We start from the raw sequence: 22837 nt of genomic DNA on the forward strand, positions 1-22837 counted from the left end.
ACTAAGAATGGTGCTTTGTACTTTGTGGGCACTAGGATGTGTCTGATTCCTCTTCTTACCAACCTTTTGTGGTTTCTCACTTCTCATCAATGAAATTCCAAACCCTTTAGCCAGGCATTTCAGGTGCTTGAGGATCTCCCCCTAACTTACATTTCTGGCCTTGTTTTTCAGTTTTTTCCTACGTGGGCGGGTATGAAATTAACACTCACTACTGAGACTGGGTTAGGTACTTTGCATAAACAAGCTAATCTAATCTTCATAATATCATTGTGTGAGAAGCATTCCAGGAGGAAATAGTTTCCAGAAGGATTAAGTGACCAGACCAGGCCATCACCTCTCCTAAAGTAGGATTCCCATCTCAGAGGCTGTGATTTCGAAGCCCGTGCTCCTTCCTCCTTGTTCGGTTCCTGCCTCCACACTGTGACTCTTCTTTACATGCTTTGTGTCCTTCTTCACTGCTTGCTCTCCTTGGAAGGTCCTTTCCTGCTCATCTCAAATCCCATCTCCTCCCTGAAGCCCTCCCAGTACAGTACTCCCAGTTGGAAGCACAATTTCCCATGCTGACATCATAGATTGCATGTTATTTCTGCTTCTCATAGGCTTTTGAAAACTGCTGACTTTATATTACTGTTGCTTGAACATGAAACACATTCTGATTGGACAGAAAATGCCGCAAAACAGAACCAAGGACCTCCTAATGTTTCCATTCCACATTTCATTTCACCTATCACAGTGCCTTGGACACAACTGACATTTAATGACTATTTGTCAAAAGGTATCCTCAGCGTTTGTTTACAGGGTTTTGGTGACTAAGTCCTAGGCTCCATATCTATATTCATCTCATAACATCTGTTGAGTTTTAAGAAAACAAACAAAGGAGCAGAGGGAGGAAGTGCTCAGCCTCATACAAGAAAACATGTTTTCCCAACTGGAAACTATGGATGCAGCAACTCAAGCTTCATTGTCTTTAACAGGAACTGTGTGTGATCTAAATGTTGGTGTATCTACTTTACCCGTTTCTTTGGATTTATCTCTTCTTTTAGTAAGATGGGCTGAAGTTCTCCGATAGAACTGACGTCACCTTCACTCATACGGCGTTCTTGGCCTTGGCCTCTTATGTTTGGATTTGAGAAGACAAAAAGACTCAAGCCCCGTCTCACCGTGCCAATTTCTTTTCAATCATTCTGCTTGGTGCTGGCGCTCTCCGTGATGGCTAAGTCTCCTTAGGCTTTCCATCTGAGCCTCGTACAGACCTCACTGCTCTAGGAAACAGGATACATGCATCATGAAATGTGTGTCTATGCTCATCTGCTGGCTGCTGTCACCATCAATCTTCGGCTTTGGCCAGGTATGAGTAGATAATGTAAAATCACCATGCTCTTAGGCCACTGTTAATATACTGAGTCATCCAAGATTCCTAGCAGGCTTCATCCTGAAGTGTTGTTAGTATCTTTCTGGCCTCTGTTCTGTGTGGATCGAAAATCACTCTTCTTTCCACACACAAGCTTGTGGATGAATGCGTCAGGTCTCTGTCACTTTCTTTATCAGCTAATTTGATACAGCATGACCGTCAGGCCACATTCCTTGTTCTGTCTTCTCAGGTGTATCAAAGCTCTTGGAATGTCTCTCCCAGTCTGGCCTTTGTTTCAAATTCTCATTATTAATATAATTTATAATGTATTTTGGCTGAACAAAGATGTTACCTGTATTTTGTAACAATTAGAGAACAATTTGTGTCATTTAAAATCTATACTAGATAGCCATATTTGCTAGAAATATATAATGTAGTTCAATTCAGGTCTAGTAGGCCTTTTGAAGATACACATTTAGGAACTAAGGCATCATTTTATTGGGATCAAAGAGAAAATACTTTTCTAGTTTATACACCAGCAGTAGTTGGGGTTTACTTTATTAATCTATTTCTAACATAAGAATCTTAAGAGAATGGGACACTTTATGATATTGCAAAAATTGTCTAATTATTAACCAAACTGTGTCCCCCCCTTTTTTTTTTCTGGAGCACACAACTAAATTCCAGCATCCCTTGCAGTATCTCTGCTCTTTACAGATGAACGTGGGTAGAGCGGATTCTCCCACAGCCCACTCAGATGGAGATGGCTCTCCACTCTTATCTCCAGCTCATTGAAGAAGGCTCTGAAGACATGGCAAAGGGTAGTGGCACAGGATGGAAAGCATGTGAGTCCCTGAGTGGTCATTTGGAGGAGAGCTGTATATATCGTATATATTGCAAATGTATATATTGCAACTGATCCAAGATGCAATATATACATTTCATTATGTGAAGCTATGAAATATTGGGCTTGTTACAGCAGCTAGCCTCCCCTCATAACCAATGACTGAAGAAAGAGGAAGAAACGCCGTAGTGCAAGTATTCAAGTTTGGGTCTTTGTGGAGGTCCTTGTTGCTTGTCATAAAGAGGGAGATTCTGGGCAGCTAGAGCTAATGTAAAGGCACTGGCTTTCTAATGGCGAGAAAGCTGATAGTGGGGAAGAAATAAAAAGTGGTGAGAACCAAACGCTGCTTCTTGGACATTTTTGCAAGGGGCTGTTTGCTGATATGAGTCTTATGTGACAACAAAGGAAGGATCAAGTTAGCTAAGGCCTCAAGGGAAAGTATCCGAAGCTCACAGCTATAAACAGCTGGAATCTTGGGTGACCACGCTCAAGTTGTCAACAGCGGGTTGACACTGGAATAGGAGGGAAGAGTGACATTCTCTGAGGTGTGCTTTTCATCTTATCAACCTTTCTAGCCAGAAGAGACATATCACATGCTTAAGCAAAAACGTTGTGGGAAGAGAATTCTTAGAGTTTTATAGGGAGTTCTTAAACTAGGCTTGTCAGCCACTGGTACCACACGCTTGCCAAGGGAATGTAAACTACCTTATTATTATTATTATTTTTCTTTTTAGGGACAGGGTCTCTCGCTCTGTTGCCCAGGTTGGAGTACAGTGGTGCGATCATAGCTCACTGCAACCTTGACCTCCTGAGTTCAAGTAATCTTCCCTCCTTGGCATTCCAAAGTGCTAGGATTATAGGCACATGCCACCACACTTGGCCCTTAATTTTTATTTCAAAAGACAGAAAGTACATCTTACCCTTCTAATAATGTTGGGATCATTGCACTTGGCCAGTTTTCCAGCAAAAAGCTGAACTCCAAAGCTTGCAAAAACGAGCATTAATGTCAGCAAAAGAATGGAGACCTGAAAGAAATTGATGAAATGTTGAATCTCTTGTTAAAGACTGAATTATTATGTTTGGTTTAAACAGTGACATAAATCGGAATTTTAAGATAACATTGTATAAAAATCATGGGTTTTTGATGATATATTTTAACTTCTCCACCATAGGTCACACAATTAGCCTTACTGGAAGGTCAAAAGGAGAAAATTAACAAGCTTTGAATTTTTTAAATGGAAACATGAATTTCATGTAAGAAAATGGAATAAGGTATTTTTGATATGACTTGAACTTTTCTGACTTTAAAATCAACACCTTGATCTTTTTTATTTAATGGAACAAAGGAAAAAAACTTTAAATAATTATATTTTGTCTATTTTTTCCCAAATGGATTTATATATATATTTATATATATTTATATATTATATATATTTATATATTATTTATATATTTATATATTATATATTTATATATTATATATTTTTATATATATTTATGGATTATATATATTTTTATATATATTTATATATTTTATATATTTATATAATATATGTTTATATAATATATATTAATATATATAATATATATTTATATATTATATTTATTAATATATATTTATTAATATATATTATATAAATATATATTATATATATTAATATATATTATATATATTAATATATATTATATATAATATATATTATATATATTAATATATATTATATATATTAATATATAATATATATTTTTATATATATTTATATATTTTATATATTTATATAATATATATTTATATAATATATATTAATATATATTATATAAATATATATTATATATATTAATATATATTATATAAATATATATTATATAAATATATAAAATATATAAATATATATAAAAATATATATTATATAATAATATATATAATATATATTAATATATATAATATATATTAATATATAATATATATTAATATATATAATATATATTTATATAATATATATTAATATATTATATATTATATATATAATATATATTTATATAATATATATTAATAAATATATATTTATATATATTTATATATATTTTTATATATATAAATATATATATATATTTTTGAGATGGAGTGTCACTCTGTCATCCAGGGTGGAGTGCAATGGTGCAATCTCGGCTCACTGCAACCTCCACCACCTGGGTTCAAGCAATTCTACTGCCTCAGCCTCCCAAGTAGCTGGGACTACAGGCGCACGCCACCACGCTCTGCTAATTTTTGTATTTTTAGTAGAGACAGGGTTTCACCATATTGGTCAGGCTGGTCTTGAACTCCTGACCTCAGGCAATCCACCCGCCTGGGCCTCCCAAAGTGCTGGGATTACAGGCGTGAGCCACTGTGCCCGGCCTGGATTCATGTTTTTATTAGCAGAGCACAAATGAGCGGGACAGTGGCTTTAGCTGTCTTGTAATCGTGAAGGTGTGCATTAGGAGAATGTTCTATACACAGAGGAAAGGAGAGAATTCAGTACTGAAGAGCAAATCTGTTAATTAACTCATGCTCCCTCTGCTGGCTGACTTCTTTGGTCCAGCAGAGAAGAGTGGCAGAGGGTAAAATACGGAACAAGTGAACTGCACCGGTTGAATAACCTAAACATATACCTAAGTGTACTAAAATCACACTGACCACCATTAGAGAAAGACACAAATTCTCCTCTAAAATTTATTATTGATCAAAAGATTCATATACATTAGCAGTCAGGTGATATTTTCTTTTAATTCCAGCTGTGTGAAGAGCCACCGTTTCATGGCTTTGCGTAAAGAAAACAAGAATTTTTAAACCCATGATAAAAAAAAAATCAGCAATTGGGAGGCCGAGGTGGGTGGATCTCCTGAAGTCAGGAGTTCGAGAGCAGCCTGGGTAATGTAGTGCAGCCCTGTGTCTACTAAAATACAAAAAATTAACTGGGAGTGGTGGCACATGCCTGTGGTCTCAGCTACTTGGGAGGCTGAGGCATGAGAATCTCTTGAACCCAGTAGGCGGAAGTTGCAGTGAGCTGAGATTGCGCCATTGCACTCCAGCCTGGGTGACAGAGCAAGACTCTGTCTCAAGAAAAAAAAAGTCAGTAATGATATACCTCTAGTAACATCACAATCTATCTTTAAAATACATTTGTATCAAGTACAACTACAGCTGTTTTCTCATCACAGGTATGTCTCTAGAAAGCAAGATACAAAACAAGCCTACATAAATTAATTTATGCCTCTCATGCACAAGCAGACCTCATCAATAATAAAAAAATCTTTTGATCACTGTTTTGTAAGGCAAAGATGTTTCTGTAACAGATTGTGAACAATGAGCCTCTTTCTTGTTGTTTTATCTCCGACCTTGTTTTCAGAAGACCCTAAATCAATGTTTGCCCAGCTAAAAAGTACGTTTTGCCCCCTCAATCATCTTTGTAATCACTCATTACTGCAATGCTGAAGTTACTTAAAGTGGGTTATACCTGTATGTTGCATTTTTAAAGTTGTTTTATGTTAACACTCCTGAGATCTAGAGGCAAATTCTGTGCTATATTATTTCAGGAACACACAGAATGAGATTAGGAGCCCAAATGCATGAATGCCTAATCCCATTTGTGGAGTACACGGTGTTGAATCTTCTTATCCTTCATTTTCAGATGGGAGGAAACTAAAACCCAGAGTAGAAATTAGAGTCAAGAGGTTAGTACTGAAAGAGTCAGCAGATACAAACTCTTTCAAATCTCAGAGTGCTTCTCTTTAGGTGAATTAAATAAACTCATATGCCAGAAGCGCCCATGAGTAAAGTGTTTGAAGGTGTATTGTGTTTTGTTAGTGCCTCTATTACCCTCTGGCAATAACCAAAACTATTGAATTGACCATGATAAGCAAGACTCACTTTTTCCCTCATTAGCTATATTAGAGCTGGACTACTGTGAACTGGAATCAAAGGATAATTCTAACATACCAAAAATATTTCCTTGAAGCCGCTGAAAAGTTCCCGAACAACTTTCCTCATCTGGGGCACCAGTTTGAATATGCGCAGAGGTCTCAGGCACCGAAGGACCATTAGGAGCTGAGCTCCCGATTCAGCAGGTACATTTTGAGGCATCCAACAAAGAAATATCAAGCTCACCTAAAGCGGAAAAAACAATCTCTGGAATTTATACAATTCATCCCCTACTATTTACATTTTCTGACAGCCAACTGGCCACAACTTTTCCTTTAGCAGAGATTCCACTCACTGGTTGTACGTGCAATCTGTTAACTTTAAACAACAAACCTCAGCTAGAAGGAAAGTCATCATGTGTATGCAGGAAAGAAATGAGGGTGTCCCCACTGTGCGTGTGTGTGTGTGTGTGTGTGTGTGTGTGTGTGTGTGTACATCAGTGCATTCTGCGTCTTCTTTTAACTTACTACTCTGGAGGGTCCGCTGATGTCGATATGGCTGGAATTCCTTTTATCAAGGTTACTGCTATTTTATTAATGATCCGCAACATGCTACTTGTTAAGGATCACAATTCTCTTTGTTGTCTCTGCAAAGACATTGATTTCATGCCTCCTCGGACATACAGGAAAAGTAAAAAATTCTCTGAGCCCATTTTTATGGTTTTCCAGCGAGTTTTACTGGACAGTTGAATGGGCACCTGCTATAGCCAGGTATTTTATGCATTGGAATCAGGAGAGAGATACAATCACAATCACTTTAGTTTGCTCTCAACAATAAGGGGCTCATAATCAATAACATGGTTTATATGAGGCAAACTTTTTTTTTTAGTATAGAAGCCATAAGATTTGTGGGATGCAAACTAGATTTGCCATGTTAGACCTTGTTAATGTATGTCTCATTCATACATAAAATTGTGATTAGTGTATTTGAACAATATAACTATCCATAGATATTTATGATGCTCTTAATTTAGATTTTACATGCATGGACCTTATTTGCATATAATGAACTACTCTAGAGTCCATTTAAGAATTCAATTAGGGAATCTAAACCTCTGTGACTCATACCTCTTGCGCTTATACCAAGAAATGCAGGAGATTTTACAAAACCATTACATTTTTCATTTAGGAAATAAGCAAAGGCTTACAAGATATATAAATATGTCCATTACTCCACCGAAGTCCCTGATGACAGCAGTTGGAGTGAAAAATAAGCCATCTGCCATAATCTTCAGATTAAGCTCAATGCTCATGAATATCACAAACACATACTCAGCAATCTGAAATGGGCAAAAGGCAGTTTGGTTACAATGAACGGAAAAACAGCAGGTCAGTATTTTACCTCCTAGTTGTAAACTGAGATTTAGCAGCGGTACCTGCAAAGTAGGTGCATGCATGACTCTTCGAAACGGGGACTCAAACATCATGGAAATGCAAGAACAGATGGTTACGATGATCATGACCCAGTCCAGGTAAGTGACCAATCCCAGCAAATCACTGCCAAAGACCAAACAAAATTGAGAAACATAAAGGTTCCAGGAAAGGCTTCTAAGAGTCAGAGATGATGGCTTCTGTGGCTCTATCAACATGACTGGTATTTTAAAAACATCATTCCCCAATCATCTATTTCATAGCACTATATAGCAAGAAAATAAAAGAGAATTTTAATCTCTGTATGCAGCATAAAATAGTACATGAAAACTTCAAATGTGCATGGAAAATGAAGTTTGTAATGCTTACTAAAGTTGATGGTACTTTGTATTTTTCACAGCTCCTGTGACAGGGTCTGTTTTAGATCTGTAAGAGAACACATATATAAAATTCTGCAACATAGCAAGCATGTTTTAACTTGCTAAAAATCATATTTGCAAATATCTCATCTACCTAAAATCTCTTTTACATCCTCTATACAATGTCCATTATAAAATATGTTAACTGTAGGTGACTCTGGAGGTCAGAGAACATTGATGAATGAAAAAATCCAAAGAATTTGCAGTTGATGCTTATGAAAATAAAGTTTTATATTTCTCAAAATACTTGATTTTAGACGTTGTGACTTTGTTCAGAATTTTCTGACATGGATAGTACAAAATTAAATTTTGACTTTCATTTAAAAATACTCATTTAAAATCTTTGCTTTAATAGTTCAAGAATGTTCTTCAAAATTATTTAATTAAATACTCTGTAATTTAAATAGACTTCTTCCCCCTGCATTTAACTGTGATATTGGAGAACGATTTATTTAGAATTTCTTGGGAGGGCAATTCATTGTTTTTACTTTCAGGAAGCTGGTGAGCACTGTCACTGAGATTCCTTACAGTCCTTGTGTATGTGTCCCCAATTACAACAGAGTCTTCATCAATTGTATTCAACATCAGCTGCATTGCTGATAAAAGGGAAATTACACCACACTAAGTGAAGTGGAGAATTAGCCATGAGATGTTAAGGTACAGGCAGCCAACAGGATAATTCAAGATTAAAAAAACCTACTTTGACAACTGATCAAATTAATCTCTAAAATGGCATTTTCTTCCTTTGCTTTGAAAACTCATGGAAGATTTTAATAATTATGACTCAGTTGCTTTAAATTGTGAAAGTCTTTATAGAACAGCAGAAAGAACAATAGTCTGGCAATCAAGAGAGAGCCAGGTAGTAGCTGGGTCCTTGAGCAAAGCCCTCAACTTCTGCACACATTAAAATGTCCTCCTCTGTTGAAGGAGGGGGCACACAAATGACACTGAGTGGTCCCTGAGGTCTCTTCCATCCCTGAAATGTTATAATAGTGTGTATTAGTTTCCTTGAGCTGCTGTAACAAAGTACCACTGGTGCTTAAGACTGGGCGGCTTAAGCAACATACGTTTATTTTCTCATAGTTTTGGAGGCTGGAAATCCAAGATCAAGATGCCAGCTGAGTTGGTTCCTTCTGAGGGCTGTGAGGGAAAACCCTGTTCCAGGGCTGTCTCCTTGACTTGTAGAGAGCCGTCTTCTACCTACATGTCTTCGCAAGGTCTTCTCTCTGTATATGTCTGTGTCCAAATGTTCTCTTAAGGAAACCAATCAGATTAGATTAGGGCCCACCCTAATGACCTCATTTTAATTTATTTAACCTGTTTAAAATTCCTATTTCCAAATACAGTCACATTCTGAGGTTCTGAGGGATTGGACTCTACCATATGGATTTTGTGGTGGGGGGAGGAAACAATTCAGTCTATAACAGATAGTGATTATCATAAGCTACTAATTAATAACAAATACATCAATTTACTTAAACGATGGCATCAGGGATAGTCCAACTACATAATGGGAACACGTAAAGTTTTCTCATTTTCTCCAGGACACTTAATGTCTTCGGAATATTTACTTAAAGGTACTGATATGGTTTGGCTCTGCGTCCCCACCCAAATCTCATCTTGAATTGTAGCTCCCATAATTCCCACATGTTGTAGGAGGGACCCGGTTGGAGATAATTGAATCATGGGGGAGGTTCCCCCATACTGTTCTTGTGGTGGTGAGTCTCATGAGATCTGATGATTTTATGAGGGGTTTCTGCTTTCACTTCTCTCTCTTGTCTGTGCCATGTAAGATGTGCCTTTTGCCTTCCACCATGATTGTGAGGCCTCCCCAGCCACTTGGAACTGTGAATCCAATAAATCTCTTTTTCTTTATAAATTACCCAGTCTGGGGTATGTCTTTATCAGCGGCATGAAAATGGACTAATACAGGTATGCTTGACAAAAATCCATTTCATCCATTGGTTGCCTGTCAAACTTGGCTTAGGTGTCCACAAATACAGTGTCTTCAGTGTTCACTCTACTTATGGCTTCTTACACATTTCTTCCATGTTGGTAGGGTAGAGACAGTGAACAGGGGGTTTCCTTCTTATAACAGTTGGTAATGAAAGCACTAATCAACTTTACATTATTCTCCAATAAACCAATTGAGGTATTTTTAGCACAAAGAAACTACAAGCCTCATGGAAGACATGGACAATGACCTTCATTTCACCACATCCTTTAGTCCCCTTTTCTCAGTATTTCCAAAATAAAATATGGAGTTAATAATGCCGATAAAAATGTATCAGGAAACTGCTAAAATGCACAAACAAAAATGGCTGTTTTGTGTTTTATCAATGCGAGTTTTCTATAAATGTTAACTACTTGCGACCTTTGTTTTCTACCTGGTCGGGCGTTCAGCAAAGAGGAGCAGCATGATTAATTAGTCCACAGTTTATTTTGTGACCCCATTAGGATTACATGTTCCTTCTTGTTCATATGACAACACCCCTGCTGTTTGCATGGCTCAGGCCAAACACCTGGCTGAAATGAAGTGTACTTACGCGTTGAAGCGCGCTCGGACCACCACCCGGCAAAAGTTTCTGAACCTGTGTTCTCGCCCGACAATGAAGAGTGGCTTATCGAAGTACGGGTGGTTCTCTCTGAGTTCCTCTTCTTGCACTTTCCTTGAAGGAGAAATTCATGGGAGAGTAAGGCTAAGGGAAATTTTGCCATTCCCAAATGAGAGCCATGGGACACTGCAGCAACCTGTACCTTTTCATCTCTGCTTGCTCCTTTTTTTCCTGAATCATCTTTATTTCACTGTCTTCTCTTTGTGCATTTCTATATCTCACTGTATTGGAATGCTAGAAATAAATTAAAAGGGGGTGTGTTAAAATAGGAAGGTTCTGAATGCAAAATATATTATCAGTTAAAAAAATTAAAACTAATATCTCCCTCGATATAAAGTATAAATATTAATTATATATATTTACTGTTAAACATATATTTATATATTTATACTAAATGTATATTTTACCATATGTATATTTATACTGAATGTATCTATTTACAATAAATATGTATATTTACACTAAATGTATATATTTACATTAAATATGTATATTTATACTAAATGTATTTATAATAAATATGTATATTTACACTAAATGTATATATTTACATTAAATGTGTATATTTATACTAAATATATATTTACAATAAATATATATATGAAATGTATATATTTACAATAAATATATATGAAATGTATATATTTACAATAAATATATATATGAAATGTATATATTTACAATAAATATATATATGAAATGTATATATTTACAATAAGTATGCATATTTATACTAAATGTATATATTTACATTAAATATGTATATTTAAACTAAATGTATATACTTACATTAAATATACAAATTTACAGTATATGTAACATATATACGATTAAATTTACAGTATATGTAACATGTATACATATTTAATGGCCACAGTCTTCATAGCAAGAGTATTTTTTTCCTCTAAAAAGTAATTCATTCAGCACATATTGATTGAAATCCTATTATGTGCCAGGCACTGTTCTAGTGTGTAGGATATGGCAAGTGGAAACAAAACATCCTTATTCTCATAGGATGTTCTAGTCAGTGTGAGACAGATAAAAAATATTCCAAAATAAGTATGTTAGAGGATGTTTAGTGATCTGATTTTTTAAAAAATCACAGTGGGTGAGAGGCATAGACAGGCTAGAAGATTATGATTTTAAATGAACAGGTCAGGGTAGACCTCAGTATGAAGGTGCTATTTGAGGAAAGACTAGAAGGAGGTGAGGGTGCAGGCTGTGGTAGGGCTGCAGAAATGTGTTCTTCCACAGCTGGGAGCAGGCCTGGTGTGTCTACGTGTGGAATAGCCAGGATGCCAGTGTGGGTAAAGCTAAGAGAGGTGAGCAGGCCGTGCAGGCCCTTCACAGCCCTTTAGATGGACCCCATGGAAGGTGCAGGGCCAGAGTTCCAGTAACTCAGTAGATTTTACAGAAAGCACTCCTTAGACTTAATTATCTGTGTCTGCTATCATTTAGAATAAGTGAAAAAGTTAAAATTCTCTAATTTAAATCTCCCCTTTGTGGGAGAAAAGACATTATAAGAATTTATTGGAAATGATCAGAACCCCATGGCGTTTTGCTATGGAGAAGGTGGGAGATGGATGTTGCTATACTTCTATATGAAAAATAGGGTAGGAAGTCTCTGAAGAAGTAAGCTCCGGCACTGAGAGTATTCAATAGGGCCTTTGCTGTCTATGTTTAAACACGTTATTTTCAAAGACATGTTCTGATTTGATTCTTAACTAGGTTGTACATTTCGGTTGAAACATATTGAAGTAGCTTTGAATGAGGGTTGCCGTTTTGACTTTTCACCTGAAAATGTTCTCCGTGCAATATGGCTGACTCAGCAATTCTAAGTGCGCAGGCCATGTGTTGGATTTGATGGCAATTCCATGTCAACAATATGGTAGCCAATCAGATAGAGCTCTGGATATTAAAAATCGTGGCTGTAACAGAGCTCTGTGCCGACTAGAACCATGTCTATAGGGTATTGGTGATATCAGGTGTTCTCATTGCCAACTTCTTGCTCTCGATTTTGCCTGGAACACTTAATAAAAGCCCTCTACTTGGACTAAAACAGCAGTTTCTACAGAATGAAAGCAGATGTAGTAGGCAAGCACTCCAAAAACTCAAGAAATAAGAGGTAAGTGGTAAAAAAGAGAAAAATGAAATAACCCCAGGGCTTTGCTAACTTTCTCTTGCTAGCCCTCCTTTCTCAAGTGCCCTCCTTGGCTCTGAACATTCAAGATTACTTTTTAAGCCAGTTCATCCAGACTCAACCTAAGGCCTGTCTTTTAATCAGGACTTCATAATCACAGTTATTTAATATGCATTTTCCAACTCTTTCACTGTAATCTTTGCATGGTATAGCTGCTGGGCCATCTAACGCTTGGCTTCTCTGCATTTTTTTCATGGCTCCTTCATTTCATTTGGGTCTCTGGGATAACGCAGATGGGTCTACGATAACCATCGTATCTAAAAATTCCCTGCCCCCAAATCCCCACCTTTGATTTCTTTACATGACTTCATTTTACTGTACATTATAAAGCAAATCTGTCACAGTAATGAAGAGATGATGGAAGATAAAAAGAAATCACTCCAGAAATTCCATTATATTTTTACGAACTTATTATCTGTCTCCTATTCGAAAATTTAAGCTCCAGGAGGGCATTGAGTCCATCTTATTTCCCCACTGCTCCTCATTCCTTAGAACAGGACCCAGCACATAGCAAACACTTGACCACTATTTATAGAGCCAGTAAATAAATACATGACCTAGAGTCTAAAAGCAAAAAGCTTTCTTGGGAAATACTAAGTAGTCCCTGACAGAAAAATTCTTCTAGAAATAAAATTTCACTTCCTAATATATAAAGCCCTGAAATTATATATTATATATATATATATTATATATAATATATATATATTTAAATATATATATTATATATAATATATATATATTTAAATATATAAGGCCCTTGATCTAGATTCTAGAATATTTGATTCTTAGTGAATATTCAAAGTCAATGATGCAAATCAATCCTATATAAAATGCTTAAAATGTCTTTAATTTCAAGTCAAATCCAACTGATAATGACACTTTTGTGTTACTATTTTAACTAAGACATGTGCTTTGTGTGGGATGACTGGAGTTTTCTGCTGTTAACGGTTACTTCTGATACTTGGCTACGTAATTCATATCTTGAGTTTCCTGATTCCCTCTGGTATGAAGTCTTAAGGAGACATGGGAATGTGGCAGAAAGACACTGACATTGTCTAAGCAGTCATTTAAATACATTTTCATAATCACGTTTCTGAAATCCAAAGCATTGCTTAAAACTTACATCTTGAGTCAAAGTTTCAAGAGATTTTCCCCTGCTGATCCTCTGGCTGTTTGATCCATGTCTTAGAGACCTAAAACAACCACCGGCACTGGTTAATACATCTCAAGATCAAACTGGCCTTTCAAGCAGTGACTATGATAAAATCAAAATAAAACACTTTTTCTGCTACAACGCCACAAATGCCTATAATTTCTTTTCGTAGCAGAAGCTTATACTCTCTCCAAATGTTTTTGATCCCATCTAACAAAATTCAGAATTTTTCCTTCTGGTCTTAAAGGTGAGAATTTGGCCATCTCTAAGGAAAAGGATTGTGAAGTAGAGATTTTTTTGAATCTTTGGATCTGATTAGGTGTTTCATTATTGTAACAAACAGCAAATAGAACTCGATTCCTCAGTCATGCCTGTCTGGCAGCCAGCGCTGACAGCCGTGGCTGTGTACAGCGACCATTTCCTGTAAAACCCCCTTTTTTAGAGTCTCTGAAGCCCTGTCTTCCCGAGTATTTACCTGCGCTCTTGGCGGATATGATGCTGCACACTGAGGATTGACCTCTCCTTTGCGGGTTGCCCCTCGAATGATCCGCTCAGCATGCGCTGTCGGGTGCAAGCTCTAGGAAAAAAAAAGGAGCCCAAGATAAATGCATGGTTTGTACACTTGAGATGAATAATACATAAGTGCTCATTACTTTTATTATTTTAAAGGCAACACCAATGAAAACACAAAATATAGCAAATAACGTATAATTATAAAGGAAAATGAACTTTACGCTCTGTGTCAAGAACACTTACAAAGCAGAAGTATCACAGCTATGAAGAAGGGCTGGAAAATAAACAGAAAGCTCCCCTCTTGCCCCTCCTCCTACTGCCTCTTCCCTCTTCTCCAAAAATAATGGTAGAGCTTCTATCAGGACGCCATAAGCAGGAAGGCCAGCTTACCCACAGTGATATGGTTTGGCTTTGTCCCCACCCAAATCTCATCTTGAATTCCCACGTATCGTAGGAGGGACCTGGTGGGAGGTAATTGAATCACGGGGGCAGGTCTTTCTTGTGCTATTCTCATGATTGTGAATTAGTCTCATGAGATCTGATGGTTTTAAAAAGGGGAGTTTCCCTGTACAAGCTCTCTTCTCTTGTCTGCTGCCGTGTAAGACGTGCCTTTCACCTTCTGCTATGATTGTGAGGCCTCTCCAGCCACGTGGAACTGTTAAGTTCACTAAACCTCTTTCTTTCGTAAATTGCCCAGTCTCAGGTATGTCTTTACTAGCAGCATGAAAACAGATTAATACACACAGGCAATCATGATGTCGGTTTTGAATGTAAACAAGGTTTCTAATAAACCCCCTTTGGGAAGGATTGGTCCACTCAGGCTCCTGGAATGATGAAATATATGTTCCAAGGAGATTTTGCAGAACTTTAGGAAGATAGGAAAACATAAAGCTTACAAGCAAAAATGAGTAATAAAGAGAAGTAACTAAAGCTGGAATTATGCACAACAATGTAAACACACTTAACACGACTGAACTGTACACTTAGAAATGGTTTAGATGGTAAATGTTATGTGTTATTTTTAAAACCACAGTTCAAAAAAAAAAAGCACACAGTTTTTGGAATTATTACCTACAGAAACCTCAATCTGAAGCTTGCAGCTTACTGTAACCAGTTATCACATGTTTAAACCATGAAGACTTTTAAAAACATGTTCTCTTTGGACCATAACTGGACTTGTGTTAATTTCAGATTTGCTAATGAGTGAAGACAATTGGGTGGCCTAACACCTGTGGTGTGAATGATTTTGGTGAGAAAAGAAAACTATTCTCCAGAAAAGTTTCTCCAACTGGGAATGACAGGAATTCCCTTGAGATAGTTGATAAGTGGCAAGAAAATAACACAAGGGATTAAAAGACCTGTGTGCCAGAAGTTACACTGCTATGAACTAGTTCAGTGATCTTTGGGCCCAACTTCCTCATTGGTAAAATGAAGAGAAAGGCTTGCTCTGAAAGATAGCTCACAGGTTGAAAATGCAATGATTTTATGATATGCAAATCTAATGATACTCTATTTGCTCAACACCTGAACGCACAATTCTGCCATTTTTTACATATTATTTTAATATTTATGTTTCTTAAAATGCATTTCTTGAATGGCTTTGAATATGATTACTATCTGTCTCAGAGTTAAGATCTTTGAGAAAAAGATTTGTATGTGCTTAGCACACTTAAAATAGCAGCTCTTATGATACATGTATAATAGAAGCATTTTTAAGTACTTAAATATAACACATATGTTACAGAGGAACTTATTACATAATACATCATATAAGAACTTATTATATAATAATACATTATATAAGAACTTACTAAATATGTCATATTTAAGTCCTTAAAAATGCTTTTAATGTGGATGAAGATAATTACGGTGAATATCTACGAAAAATCATACAAATTCACTGAATGTAAATGTATTCTTGGAAACAAACCCCAAATAATCACTATTTTTCATTTACTAAACAGCATGAAGCAACTTTTCTACAGATATATAAATACGTCTAAAGAGAACATTCTGGAAAATCTCCTTCCATTATACAAGGAGACCACTGGCCACACACAGGTTCCTGGTGAATGAGGAAAGGACCGCAGATGGAAGTTATAAACCTGAGGTTGGATGGTGGATGCAGGAGCAAGGGAACGGAAAGGAAGTTTTATAACCCTTTGGCCTGGAGCTCACCTGGACATTGAAACAGGTATAGAAAGATTCCCATGATAGAATGTTTCTGCATAATGAAACAGCCTCGCACTGCCTAAGCCATTGTCACATTTGTTGGCCATGTAAGAAATTTTGCTATTTTGGAAAATAACAGTGTTGGCAGAAAGCTATGAACTTCAGCTGGACACAATCAGACCTGCTAAAAGGTTACATATACTCTAATCCAATGTGCCCAGGTTCATACAAAAGCATGGTAAAAGTTTGCTTTATTATTTTTTAAAGGAAATACAATGTTACCATAGATAAGCATATACAGTAACGCAAACCATGAAATAAATACCAAATAGTGTTTTAACATGCACAATATAATGACAGACTGATATAAATGGGTTCTGAAAAGTAACATGAAATGAGAAATGAATATTTCACCTATGTGAAAGCACAAAAAAAGACTTGTTTTATACTCCATGTTCCTACGGTGTGTTATTAACCAAGCTTGTTTAATGTTTATGGCATTTTGTTATCATTAGTTATTCCCCTTACTGTGAGTTGATTAGGGACCACTTTATCACTCAGCCTCCCATTCCTAGGAAGTTCAGTTTCTGGCCCTCATGCTGCCTGATGAACAGAATGAGTAAGTGAAAAGGTGGGGAGGGGTGAGTAGGGAGGGTAGAGGCAGGTGCGTGGGGACTGTGTGACCCCATCCGTAACTTGCTAGTCTCTCACGGTTCAAAGAAGTGCACCATGCAGTGCAGCTGCTGATGGAAAGTTCTGCCTTTGTCTGGAAGCCTAATGGAGAAGATGAGTTCAGAAAACACAAGCTTTAAAAGCACACACTTCTGACTTCAGCTTTTATAAGTTGTGGGACCTTAGACAGGTGATGTGCTTTCTCTGAGCCTCCATTTCTCATATGTAAAATGTAGAGAACAATAATGCCTTTCCTTCTGACTTCACAGGGAGCTGGAAGAAGTAAAGATGATTATGAATGTGACAGTGCTTTGGAAACATCCACACTTTCTTTGAATTTTAGTTGCTATTATTTCCTGTTGTATCTTGTCCCGTGTCATGGTGGATGTTATAACACTCTACATAGCACTGGGGACTGGGCAGCAAGTTTGGCTGGATAACAGCAGAAGCTAAGTCTTTTCTGTTCTGACTGATAGTGATGTCCACTGTGGACCCATGCTACAGCCTCTTAACTGGTCTCCACGCCTCCACCCTCAATAAAGATATTGCATTATTATCCCAAACTGAATGTTCTCTGGAATGAACGTCATAATGGTATCGTGGCAGGCAGGTTTCTAAGATTACCCTGATGATCTCTGCCTCCTGGGTTTCATGCCCTTGGGTACTTCCCTCTCCTTGAATGTGGGTGGCACTTAGTGACTTCCTGCTAAGGAGCAGAAGAATGGGAGAGGTTGCAGAACACTATGACTTCTGTCTTCCTAGAGCTCTCTCTCTCTCTCTCCTTCTCTCATGCTGACTTGGTCTTGCCCTCTTGCTTGTCTCTCTCCTCTCTCTGTCTCTCTCTCTCTCTCTCCCTCTCTCTGTCTCTTTCTCTCTCATGCTGACTTGGTCTTGCCCTCTTGCTTGCATGTTTCTCTCTCTCCTCTCTCTCTCTTTCTCTCCCCCTCTCTCCCTCTCTCTCTCTCATGCTGACTTGCTCTTGCCGTCTTGCTTGCTTGCCCTGGTGAAGCAAGCTGCATTTTGTGAGGTGCTCTGTGGAGAGTTCCACTTGGGGAGGAATCCAGCAAACTGGTTGGAACTGAGGCCTTCATATCACAGCTCACAAGGAACTGAATCCACTAATAACCATGCGATTAACTGGGGCTCTTCCCGTTCAAGTCCAAATGCATGCAGCTTGGAGAGAGACATGACTAAGTGATGCCCAGATTCCTGACTAAAACTGTGAGGTGAAAAACGTGTTGTTTAAATCACTTAAGTTCTGGAGTCATTTGTCATGCAGCAATAGATCACGAATGTAGCTATTATCACTGCCTTAAAAAAACTAAGCCTAACGAGCAGCGTGGCTTACAAAGCCCCGTTTAGTGTCCCTCTAAACCTCCCTTTCTGGTCTCGTCTTTCCCAGGAGGAACCTCGTTCTCTCCATGCCATTTTCTTTGGTCTTTTAGTTCGTCACATATGCCATGCTCCAAAGAGCTCTAAGAGAGCAGGGTTGTCTTTAAAATTGTTCGTGATTATTTCTCAGCTCTTATTCACAGTAGGTGCTCAATAAATATTTGTGGAATGAATGAACCTTGAAATTCTGTGAAGATCAAATATTTTCTTTTTTGATCACTCCATGCTTTTGAAGCATGAAAATAATCACGGACAAAACAGCATGTGTTTTAAATATACTTTGTAAAGGGGCAAGTTAAATAATCTTAATTTTATCTCAAGTTAGAATACGATGCCACTCAAGAACAATGGGCTGCATACCTACACTAGAAGAGACAGTAATGAAAAAAAAAAAGACATTGTGTCTTACAACTAGAAACTTCATACATCTTTCTCTATATTGTATGTGAAAGCTATTAGGGAAGTCTGAAAGCCAAGATGGAGCAGAGCAGGCTGCAGCAGGTGAACTTAGTTCAATTTCTTTAACTGGAGATCAGATCTGTTGCTGGGAACGTGGTCTCCATATACCTCCTCTTACAGGAATCTAATACTTGCAAGCCGAAATAGTGAGTAACTACAAAATTCGAGATTTCTAATATTTTATATAAGAAATGAGATGCATACATCCTTAAAGTTACCAAGTAACAGACCTACCCAGAAGAAGAACTTGAATATTCCATTTTGTTATATTTTGCCACTTTACATTTTTCATTAGGATTGAGATGCCTTTTGGTCTCACGTAAGGACAAAGGAGGTGCGTTTTCAGAAAGAAAATGTTCATTTATTTGCTTCCCAGAGTAAAAGCAAGGCTAATTTTACTGGAAAAATACTGTGATCTTCAGGGACAGTCTCACTTTTCTTAGAGGAAAGACTGCGTCGTGTCACGTATCAAGGTTTTTAACATCCTCCCTAGATCTTTTCACAATGGCAAGTACTAGAAGGCCAGTTTCTTAGGAACTCCATCTAGTGGCTTACTATAAAAAACTGGCCTGCCTCCTTGGCTTCTGCAACTGGGAGGCACAAGACTTCAAGTGTCTGGTGAAAAATAATGAAGTCTTTTGTCTTGTCTGAGTGAGGAAATTCTGCATTATGCAGGCATATGTAATCCCTTTATTCCTGTTCCCTGGAGGAGAATTACAGTGAGGCATTTTCCTTTTCCCAGTTGGGGTTAATGTTATGCCCTCTCTACCTTTGAAAGTAAAACAAGATGAGGACCCCTGAGGATGATTCAAATGTGGGAATATTCTTCAGCAAACACACATTCCCAGTTGCAAAAATATTACCCCTGGTTTCTTGCCAAGCCTTTGAGGAAAAAAAAATATGAAAGATTGATCCTTTTTTTTCTCCCTGCATTGCCTTCGTGCTGTGGAATTTCAATTGCTCCTTATATGACAGCCATATATATATATATATATATATATATATATATATATATATAATCTTTTATGGACATTGGGGAAAGTGAATTATGTCTTGAAATTGTCTCTATTTTTCTTGACATTTCTCCATCTAAAATATTTTAAAATTGGCCCAAAGATTATGGTTATAAGAGAGATCTTTGGAGCTTTATTAGCCTTTAAACACCACTAGTTGTTTATAGACACAGTAGCAGGGGGTCCCCGGTTCTTTTCTTCTTTGTCTCCATGTCTTCTTTCTTAATGTCCCAGAACAAGGGTGTGGGAAAAGCCTATACATTCTGTAATGAAAGGGAGAGGCCTATGAGTCTTCGAATTATTTTCACTCATTGTAGAAAAGTTAGATTACACAAAAGCATCTGGTATTAAATGTAATTACCATCTAAAGGAACTGCAGTATAACTTTGCAGAGCATTACATTTGAGGGATTTTGCTCAAATCTTTAACTCCACAAGTAATACATTTTAAAGTATTATCCGAGGTTGGTTAATGTAATGTAATCACATTAGCAGACAACAGGAAAATAGTCTTTCAGTGGTAATTATGTAAAACTATGACTGTATAACTAAGAGAATAGATAATGAGTATTTCCTGGAAATGGCTCTTACCTGACTCCACTAGAGTGACAATGTGATCTTCCCAAGTAGAGACAACAGCGGATGCTAATGGGTGAGCTCGCCGGTAATGGCCTCTTGCTGAGATGAGGAAAAAGCTGCATTTTTATCCTAGTGGATACCCCACTCCTTTGTGAGTCAGCCCTGTCCCGAGTAAATGGATCTGGCTCTTTCATAGCAACTGCCAGTTAGTTCTTCCCAATCTTGTGTTATTCACAGAAATGTTTTCATAGAAAGGCATGTAAATACAGGGGCGACCAGAACTTCATCGTAGGCAGAAAATAAAATAAACCTTGAATGTCTTTATCTTACGCATTTATACCCATACTATAAACAAAAAAGAAAAATTAACTCATGAGAAATCCATGCCTTTAGTGCATCTATTAAATTTCAGCATAAAAATTGTCCGCAACCCCGCATCATTCACTGGGCTTCAAATTTAGTAACCCAACTACTGACTCAGAAACATGCAAATTACAACGCAAAGGCTGAACTTTTTACTACAATAAAAGTGAAATTTTGTAAATGTTGCAGGAACTGCATTGGGCAATTTTCAACAGGTATGTATTCCATTTTTCTTTACTACTTTACTCTTTATTCTTTTGACAAAATAACAAAAGAAAGACCTTGTTAAAATATCTTCCCGTCTCCATGGTTCTATCTTTCCCAGAATGCCATATAGTTAGAATCATACAGTATGTAGACTTTTCAGACTGACTTCTTTCCCTCAGTAACAGGCATTTATGTTTATACCATGTCTTTTCATGAGGTATCTCATTTCTTTTCCACGCTGAATAATTATTCCACTGTCTGGATGTACCACAGTTTGCTTATCCATTCTCCTACTGAAGGACATCTTGGTTGCTTCCAAGTTTTGGCAATTAGGAATAAAGCTGCCATAAACATCAATGCATGTCTATGGAGACACATATCTATGTATTTCTATGTGCATTTCTGTGTCTGTGGCAACAGTAAAAAGATCATTGGTTGCCAGGGTTTGTGGGGAGGGAGGAATGAATAGGTGGAGCACAGAGGATTTTTAGAGCACTGAAATTACTCTGTATGATATTATAATGATAGATATACGTCATCACATATTTGTTCAAACCCATAGAATGTAGTACTCTAGGAGATGAACCCTAGTGTCAACTACAGACTTGGGGTGATAGTGATGTGTCAGTGTAGGTTCATCAATTGTAACAAATGTAGCACTCTGATGGGGATGTTGATGGTTGGGGAGACTGTGGCTGTGTGGGGGCAGAAGGTACGTGGGAAATCTCTATACCTTTGCTCCATTTTGCTGCAGACCTGAAACTGCTCAAAAAATAGTCTATTTAAAAAAACTTCCCACATCTGTTTGGTAAAACTCAATAGTAGCCTTTCTAATCCATAACACTATTATAATCACTTTGGGGTTTATCTAAAAACAATCTATAAATCATATGCTATCTCAATAAAATATAACATATTTTGATTACCGCAAATCAGGTACTATCTAAAAATGTGTTTAGAATATATTATTTTTGTTTTAGTTATATTTTGCCACTTTTAAATCTTTACTATTTTATGTTTTATGCAAAAACATATTTCTACACATCTTGTCTCCTTAGTTTATGGTTGTCTGAATACAGTTAATTTTCCATCTATCTACTTAGCTTATTTCCAAATAGTCTTTCAACTAACCTATCAGAGTTTTTAAGTGTCAGGAAAATCTTAAGAAAAAGCCAACAATAACCAGGCAGCCTTCATAGAATTGCAAAGATAAATATTTATGACATTCATTCTCAATACTCTCTTTTCTTAAAACTTGGGGTTATTTATACCAAATGCTAAGAAAAAAAGTTGCTGCTATCTCAGGGGTTGGCGCAAACCCTAGGCTGCAAGGGTCTTTGTTGTTTCTTTCTCTAATCTGTAGGGTCAGTCCAGCACCTTCCCTTTCCGCTGAGGAGCCGAGCTCAAAGGTTCAGGGGACGCTGTAAGGTACTCAGGCCCTCCCAGCAGTGTACAGGGTGTCTTGCTAGTTCTGCCCAGAATGCGGAGCTGCAGAGAACTAACATGACCTTATCCAAAGTTGCTGAATAGCTGGCTAACCTATGTAACAATAATT

At 37.1% G+C, this 22837-nt stretch overlaps 1 protein-coding gene across 7 annotated transcripts in view; it reads right to left on the bottom strand.

The window, feature by feature from the left end:
* NALCN (sodium leak channel, non-selective) overlaps positions 1 to 22837 on the bottom strand; it is a 365686-nt gene that overhangs the window by 42564 nt on the left and 300285 nt on the right. For 4 of the 7 annotated variants that reach the window (XM_030813654.1, XM_030813651.1, XM_030813653.1 and 1 more), the window contains 9 exons: positions 14389 to 14490; positions 13884 to 13953; positions 10703 to 10794; positions 10492 to 10614; positions 7896 to 7952; positions 7532 to 7652; positions 7304 to 7435; positions 6175 to 6342; positions 3116 to 3220 (listed from right to left, as the gene is read on the bottom strand). In XM_030813654.1, the coding sequence (XP_030669514.1) occupies positions 3116 to 3220; positions 6175 to 6342; positions 7304 to 7435; positions 7532 to 7652; positions 7896 to 7952; positions 10492 to 10614; positions 10703 to 10794; positions 13884 to 13953; positions 14389 to 14490 (970 nt within the window). Of the gene's footprint in view, positions 1 to 3115; positions 3221 to 6174; positions 6343 to 7303; positions 7436 to 7531; positions 7653 to 7895; positions 7953 to 10491; positions 10615 to 10702; positions 10795 to 13883; positions 13954 to 14388; positions 14491 to 20724; positions 20812 to 22837 lie in introns of all 7 variants that reach the window. The other 3 variants (XM_030813647.1, XM_030813648.1, XM_030813652.1) reach the window with 1 other exon arrangement.

This window comes from Nomascus leucogenys, chromosome 5 (assembly GCF_006542625.1).
Source record: "Nomascus leucogenys isolate Asia chromosome 5, Asia_NLE_v1, whole genome shotgun sequence".
In the NCBI taxonomy this organism is placed as follows: Eukaryota; Metazoa; Chordata; class Mammalia; order Primates; family Hylobatidae; genus Nomascus; species Nomascus leucogenys.